General features: G+C 46.4%; 3 protein-coding genes across 4 annotated transcripts; 2 read left to right on the top strand and 1 right to left on the bottom strand.

The window, feature by feature from the left end:
* Positions 1 to 394: 394 nt before the first annotated feature.
* On the top strand, positions 395 to 1,366 carry BABINDRAFT_35915 (uncharacterized protein; the record flags this gene model as incomplete). Its single annotated transcript, XM_019131740.1, has 1 exon — positions 395 to 1,366. The coding sequence occupies one exon, from the start codon at positions 395 to 397 to the stop codon at positions 1,364 to 1,366; it is 972 nt and encodes a 323-aa protein (XP_018985536.1).
* A 409-nt stretch (positions 1,367 to 1,775) lies between these two features.
* On the top strand, positions 1,776 to 5,075 carry BABINDRAFT_130223 (uncharacterized protein; the record flags this gene model as incomplete). 2 transcript variants are annotated; one of them, XM_019127029.1, is made up of 2 exons in its annotated part: positions 1,776 to 2,599; positions 4,379 to 5,075. In XM_019127029.1, the coding sequence occupies 2 exons, from the start codon at positions 2,185 to 2,187 to the stop codon at positions 4,936 to 4,938; spliced, it is 975 nt and encodes a 324-aa protein (XP_018985534.1). The 2 variants fall into 2 exon arrangements, with proteins under 2 accessions (XP_018985534.1, XP_018985535.1); XM_019127030.1 differs by lacking the exon at positions 1,776 to 2,599 and having other exon boundaries at positions 3,964 to 4,938.
* Positions 5,076 to 5,622: 547 nt separating this feature from the next.
* On the bottom strand, positions 5,623 to 7,698 carry BABINDRAFT_7675 (uncharacterized protein; the record flags this gene model as incomplete). Its single annotated transcript, XM_019132658.1, has 1 exon — positions 5,623 to 7,698. The coding sequence occupies one exon, from the start codon at positions 7,696 to 7,698 to the stop codon at positions 5,623 to 5,625; it is 2,076 nt and encodes a 691-aa protein (XP_018985533.1).
* Between the last annotated feature and the right edge of the window lie 158 nt (positions 7,699 to 7,856).

Genomic DNA, 7,856 nt, shown 5'->3' with positions numbered 1-7,856 from the left:
CTGCAGGACTCGGGTGTTCGGGAACAGATATGGTATCAGTTCCGAGTATCCCTGCTTTTCTTTTCAAAAAGACGATATCTCTACATTTTCTAGAACGAGAAACTTCTCGTCTCGGCGTGTAATGGGACTATTCCATCAGCTGATCTCTTCACTCATTACCAGATTTTTAAAACGAAGATAATCTATGTTATCCTAATCAAGCTTTTGCCACTGTGCATACATTACAAGCCTGTTTCACGGCGAAATTTCATGCACCGCCTCCGAAAAACACGCACATGCTTCTCTTGCAGCGCTATAAATTGGCTTGCCGTCCCTCTCCCACTTGCTTTATTAATGTCTCCTCCCTTATTGTTTTCGTGAATTGAAATCACCCTTACTCCAACATCAATACAATATGCTTTTAGGATTATCAGATTATGCCCAGATGGCCAGAAACTTCTTCCCACCCGCCCCTGCGCTCTTGCCAGAGGACTATCCGTCTTTGGCCGGCAAGGTGGTGATTGTCACCGGTGGTAACTCTGGTGTGGGATTCGAGACTGTCAAACTCTTGGGTGCGGCCGGTGCCAAGGTTTACATTTTTGCCAGAAACGAGGCCAGTGCGCTCCAGGCGATCGAGGACGCCAAGAAGACGGTCAAGGACATTGATGTTCACTTTGTGAAGGCTGATTTGAGCGACTTGACCACCATCAAGCCTGCAGCTGAGGCATTTTTGGCACGCGAATCTAGATTGGATCTTGTGATCCACAATGCCGGTGTGATGGTCCCACCAGTGGGTTCCACCTCCGCTCAAGGCTACGAGTTGCAGTTAGGTACCAACGTTATCGGTCCGTTTGCGTTACAGAAGCTCTTGACTCCTGTGATGTACGAGACGGTGGAGAAGTTTAGCACAGCTAACGAATCCAGAATTGTTTGGGTCACCTCCTCCGCCCACGGGATTTCGCCAAAGCACGGTGTCAACTTGGACAACTTGAACGACTTGACTGCAGACGTATGGGCCAACTACGGACAATCCAAGGCCGCCATGATAATTGCTGCAGCCCAGTGGGCTAAGCAAAACCCGAAGGAGGCATCCAAGATTGTCACCATCTCGGTCGATCCGGGTAACTTGAAAACCAACTTGCAGAGAAACATGTCTTGGTTTTCTGGGAAGCTTACGCAGTACACGTTTCACCCTGCTATTTACGGTGCGTACTCCGAGTTGTTTGGCGCCTTGTCTCCAACCATCACCACCGCCAATAACGGTGGGTACATTATTCCGTGGGGCAGAGTCGGTAGAATCAGAGGCGACGTTGCCGAATCTGCCAACAACGAGATTGGTGAAAAGTTCTACAAGTACTTGGAGGATGAGACGGCCAAGTATTTGTAGAACATTCTTTTTTCCGTGTGTTATTGATTTTGTTTTAGTTGCATTATTGTAGATAACAGACTGAGAAATTTCGATGATCTAGCGATTGTGCCTATGGTTAAAGTTCATACAGCGTGTGTACTCGATGATCGTTACTTTGACAGACTCCTTTCTCCAATTCGGAGACTTATATTGCTGAGACTAAGCTATTTGAACCATGTCTCCTTCCTCTGATTGATATAGAATCATTAGGGATTTGAAGGTTACCTTTGGGATATGACACCAGGGCATATACCGATGTTGCGGGGTGTCAGAATCCCAGCGCAATAATGCCTATTGATTGTTATTAGTCCTTCCCATTGGTGGTTGAGATGAATACTATGGGTATTTCCATAGGACCCAGGCGTTCATATCTTACTCTAGAACTTGACCCCTGTTACGTGGCGGGGCACTGAACGGGGTATAAATATAATGCATCGATGGCTTGTTAGACGAGTCTTGTGAGATAGTGGCGCTGGTGTTTCGTAAATAGTATCCCTGAGACTGCGTGGGTACTAGTTCTGCAGGATTATTCAGTCTGATTGTTTGTCGGGTTATCAGTATTACACAATTTCACCGATACCTGGGTTTCTGTTTTTACCAGCAACCATATTTAAGCATTTGCCACTGTGTGCGCGACAAGTTTCATCCACGGCGAAATTTCACGGAGCCCTTCGAAAAACGCGCATATGCATCTCTTACAACACTATAAATTGGTTTGCCACCGACCTCTGTTTCGCCGGCTTCTTTTTTCTTGTTAATTTCATTAATTGAAACCACCACCCTGACACCAATACAATATGCTCTTAGGATTATCAGATTATGCCCAGGTGTCCAGAAACTTCTGCCCGCCCAAACCCTCTTTCTTGCCAGAGGACTACCCGTCTTTGGCCGGCAAGGTGGTGATTGTCACCGGTGGTAACTCTGGTGTGGGATTCGAGGCTGTCAAACTCTTGGGTGCGGCCGGTGCCAAGGTTTACATCTTTTCCAGAAATGAAGCTAATACGCTCCAGGCGATCGAGGACGCCAAGAAGGCGGTCAAGGACATTGATGTTCACTTTGTAAAGGTTGATTTGAGCGACTTGACCACCATCAAGCCTGCAGCTGAGGCATTTTTGGCACGCGAATCTAGATTGGATATTGTGATCCACAATGCCGGTGTGATGGTCCCACCAGTGGGTTCCACCTCCGCTCAAGGTTATGAGTTGCAGTTAGGTACCAACATTATCGGTCCGTTTGCGCTACAGAAACTCTTGACTCCTGTGATGTACGAGACGGTGGAGAAGTTTAGCACAGCTAACGAATCCAGAATTGTCTGGGTCACTTCCTCTGGCCATGCACTTTTTTCACCAAAGCACGGTGTCAACTTGGACAACTTGAACGACTTGACTGCAGGCACATGGAGAAACTACGGACAGTCCAAGGCTGGTATGGTGATTACTGCAGCCCAGTGGGCTAAGCAAAACCCGAAGGAGGCATCCAAGATTGTCACCATCTCGGTCGATCCGGGTAACTTGGAAACTAACTTGCAGAGACACCTGTCCCTGTTTGCTAGGAAGCTTTCACTGTACACCTTGTTCCCTGCTATCAACGGTGCGTATTCCGAGTTATTTGGTGCCTTGTCGCCAACCATTACCACCGCCAACAACGGTGGGTACATCATTCCGTGGGGCAGAGTCGGTAGAATCAGAGGTGACGTTGCCGAGTCTGCCAACAACGAGATTGGTGAAAAGTTCTACAAGTACTTGGAGGATGAGACGGCCAAGTATTTGTAGAACATTCTCTTTTCTGTGTATATTAATCTGATCTTGTTGCGACAGTGTAGGCGACACTGGGAAATTTCGACGATCCAACGATTGTGCCGATGACCAGAATTGACACATGGTGCATAATCGAAGGCCTTTGTTTCGGCAGATGTCTTCCTCCGATTCAAGAGTCTTATATTGTCAAGATTTAGCTATTTGAACCTTGTCTTCTTCCTCTGATATAGGATCATTAGGGGTTTGATTGTTACCTTTAGGATATGACACCAGGGCATATACCGATGTTGCGGGGTGTCAGAATCCCAGCGCAATAATGCCTATTGATTGTTATTGGTCTTTCCCATTGGTGGTTGAGATGAATACTATGGGTATTTCCATAGGACCCAGGCGTTCATATCCTACTCTAGAACTTGATCCCTGTTACGTGGTGGGGTACTGAACGGAGTATAAATATAATGCATCGATGGCTTGTTAGACGAGTCTTGTGAGGTAGTGACGCTGGTGCTTCGTAAATAGTATCTCTGAGGCTGTGTGGGTATTAATTCCTGCAGGATTATTCAGTCTGATTGTTTGTCGGGTTATCGGTATTACACAGTTTCACATATACCCTACATATAATAACACTAAACTTTTGTTATCGTCCGTACATGGCAAGCCTCGTTCATGACGAAATTTCACGCACCCCTTCAAAAAAACGCGCATATGCATCTCTTACAGCGCTATAAATTGGTTTGCCACCAACCTCTGTTTCACCAGCTTCTTTTTTCTTGTTAATTTCGTAAGTCGAAACCACTCCCATTCCACCATCAATACAAAATGGGTTTAGGATTATCGGATTATACTCAGCTGTTCAGAAACTTCTGCCCACCCAAACCCTCTTTCTTGCCAGAGGACTATCCGTCTTTGGCCGGTAAGGTGGTGATTGTCACCGGTGGTAATTCTGGTGTGGGATTCGAGGCTGTCAAACTCTTGGGTGCGGCCGGTGCCAAGGTTTACATCTTTTCCAGAAACGAAGCTAACATGCTCCAGGCGATCGAGGACGCCAAGAAGGCGGTTAAGAACATTGATGTTCACTTTGTAAAGGTTGATTTGAGCGACTTGACCACCATCAAGCCTGCAGCCGAGGCATTTTTGGCACGTGAATCTAGATTGGATCTTGTGATTCACAATGCCGGTGTGATGAGCCCGCCAAAAGGCTCCACTTCTGCTCAGGGTTACGAGTTGCAGTTAGGTACCAACGTTATCGGTCCGTTTGCGTTACAGAAGCTCTTGACTCCTGTGATGTATGAGACGGTGGAGAAGTTTAGCACAGCTAACGAATCCAGAATTGTCTGGGTCACTTCCTCTGGCCATGCACTTTTTTCACCAAAGCACGGTGTCAACTTGGACAACTTGAACGACTTGACTGCGGGCGAAATGACCAACTATGGACAATCCAAGGCTGGTATGGTGATTACTGCAGCCCAGTGGGCTAAGCAAAACCCGAAGGAGGCATCCAAGATTGTCACCATCTCGGTCGATCCGGGTAACTTGGAAACCAACTTGCTGAGACACCTGTCCCTGTTTGCTAGGAAGCTTTCACCGTATATCTTGTTCCCTGCTATCAACGGTGCGTATTCCGAGTTATTTGCCGCCTTGTCGCCAACCATCACCACCGCCAACAACGGTGGGTACATTATTCCGTGGGGCAGAGTCGGTAGAATCAGAGGTGACGTTGCCGAGTCTGCCAACAATGAGATTGGCGAAAAGTTCTACAAGTACTTGGAGGATGAGACAGCCAAGTATTTGTAGAGTGATATCTTTTCTGTATATAGCTTATTTGATTTTAGTTGCATTATTGTAGGTAATGGCCGGTAGGAAACTTGCCTTCGTCTATACTATAGATTGTGTGTGACGTGGTCAACGAATGTTAGTTGGATAGATATATAGAGAGCATGTTTCTCCTATTTATAGGTGCGATTATTGGCGGGCTTGACCGTTGTACTTGCATTTGTTCATTGGTGTGCATTATCTTCATTAACTGATAGTATTTCAGGATTTAATAAATTCGAGGATCCAGATCATATGTGGTGCGCCTGGTATACACGTTTGCGTGTAAATGGTGAAGCTTCCAGCAGTATGCAGGTAAACTCCATATTTTCAGTTAGATTTAGCCGGAAACAAAATTTTAAGGCCTTGGAACGGCGTCAGTATCGGTACGAGATCCAAAGCTACGTAGTTCCTCAAGGAAAGAGGTTAATAATCCAGGCCTAAGGACCACAGCTTTAAGCTCTTCACATTCCTTGACTAGATGAAAGCCATGTTGGGTCCCATGGAAAGAACAGTACCAAATAAAGCTCCCTCATGGTTTCCAAGGTTCAACAACAAATAGTACTTGTGTTTGAACATGACCCTACCTATAACAGACATGCCTCCAGTCTATTGATGCCGTGTACGGCATACATCCAGGCCATACTGTTAGACATCGTAGTTAGTTTAGTAAGACGCAAAATCATACTGGTGTAACAACAACATGTCGCTGGTAATCTCCGAAAAGTCCTGTGAATCCGCAAGAGCTTCAGACGCAGCTCCAGACGAGTTAGCCGCAGCCTCTGCCAACCGTTGGATTTCTTCTATTTCTCGCTTGCTTTTTCTCCCTCTCTTCTTTGGTTGGTTTTTGATGATCTCTGCCTGTTTGATAACGTTGAAATTGTAAGAGTCAACATACTTCTCCGCCAATTCTCGGGAGTGCAACCGAGGTTGGTTCATAGAGCTCAAATAGGTGAGGATTAAATGCTCATACCTGACAGAGCTGGTAGTATCAGATTCATCCAATGTCATTGTTTCTTGGGCGAATAGCTTCTCTGCGATCTTGTTGTCAATAACCTTGTCCGTATCATCGACGATGAAAGATTCGACTTCATCCAGAGCGTCAGAGTCATAATCATAGGGGCGCTTGATGATCTGCGAGAATGAGGTGGGCAATGACCCAATTAAGGTTGTGCTTTGAGATTGGAGATTGCTCAAATCATCATCCTCACTGCTATCAAAACTATCTTCTCTGGCATCAAAGAATTCATCCTCTTCCTTCTCTTCTACAACCATGCCCTCAGCCTTTTCAAACTGGCTCATCGCTATTGCTTCTCCCAAGGAATCCTCATTCAAATAGCTATCCCGTTTAACTTTTCCAATATACTTGTTGAGATTCACCATCGGAACCTCAGAGCCCTTGTAATCCACCAAAACCAAGCCTAAGCGCAGGGGTAAGAGCCGGAAATACTCAGACTTGGAAACATTTCCGTGCCACGAACCTCGCTTTTTCATTTGCTTTAAAGCCAATAACACATCGGTTCGGGAGACATACATTGAGATCCTACCACTTTCCTCACTATCGGACTCTTCGCTGTCTTGGTCTTTCTCGTGGTGGACAAGCTTTTTGTGTCGGTTGAACCAATGGGTAGTAATTTTGTTCACGCAGATTGCATGGATGAGGGCTTTGGTCATATGGATTGAAAGGGTTTCTAAGCTGTGGACAACCGGTAAGTTCATCTTGGGGGTGGCCTTGGATATCGGAGTGATTGTGTTCCTGGAGTAAAGTTGCGACAACTGGACGGCCATACCAACATTAATCAAGGAGTCAAGGTTTTCGTTCGTGGGTTTATGTGGCTCCTCATCAGAGACTATCGTTGCATCACTGTCGATATCCAGGTCTGCGGGCCCAATGGGCTGTGTATACACATTGGCTAAGGTGGCACCTTCGGCTGTCGGGTCTTTGTAGATGTAAGCCAACAACCCACTCTTCGTCCGCTGCATATCGTCGTTATTTTTTTGTCTTTCGATAATATCCATCAAGTATGCCTGGCTCTCCTCCATATCGATGAAATGATTGCTCATTTCGTACGCAATGGGCATCTCATCGATCTTCACCAACTTCCTGAACGTTTTAGAGCGGTGCTTCAAGGAATTCATTTCGTTTTTGAGTAAGTAGTAGTAGTTGAGAATCTCAAGGTCTGTTTTTTTGGGCAACTGCAGCTTTATTTGGTCGAGTCTGTGAATGGAGTACTTCCCTAAGCAGTTGAAGAATGTTTCCTTTTCAGAACCGGTCCACACCGTGCCTGCAGCACCTCCGCCGTCCGAGTCGCCTTCCTCGTCCTCATCCTCACTCCCCTCCTCAGGAGACATGCGGTCTCTCTTCAGCAATTCCATGTAGTCCAAGTCGCCCGCGACCGAAATACGGGATCGGGCCAACGGTTTGGCGTTGCCGTCAAACAAAAACGACGGCGATGAATAGTCAAAGAACTCCTTGACAGCCTTGTTGTAGAGTTGGACATAGTTTGTATTCCCTTTGAACCCTCGTTTTCTCAAGTGGTCCGGGTTTGGCTTCTGCTTTTTGTTTTGACCGAGAGATTCCAGGAGAGCATTGGGTTCAGCGTGCGCTTCAGCTGATCGTAGAGGCTCCGGCAGTACCTCTTTGAGCTTTCGCTTGGGACTTGGCCGCTCGGTTGGCTGGCTTTCAATCAAAGCAATCGCGTCGTAGAAGGGATCATCATAGAAATCATCACTGTCAGACATGATGCGCAAATAGCTTCAGAGATTGCAGGAATAAAGGCAGTTTTGTGTAATAGCCGCGCTACTGTGTAGTTCAAACACGAAATAACGCGTTTTCAGCTCGCGTTGATAATTTTGCAGGCTCGTGCCTATGTTGTTGCAGGTACTCGCGCTCCGGCATT

This window comes from Babjeviella inositovora, assembly GCF_001661335.1.
Source record: "Babjeviella inositovora NRRL Y-12698 unplaced genomic scaffold BABINscaffold_5, whole genome shotgun sequence".
NCBI classification, from domain to species: Eukaryota; Fungi; Ascomycota; class Pichiomycetes; order Serinales; genus Babjeviella; species Babjeviella inositovora.
This window is presented reverse-complemented; position numbering and strand designations above follow the sequence as displayed.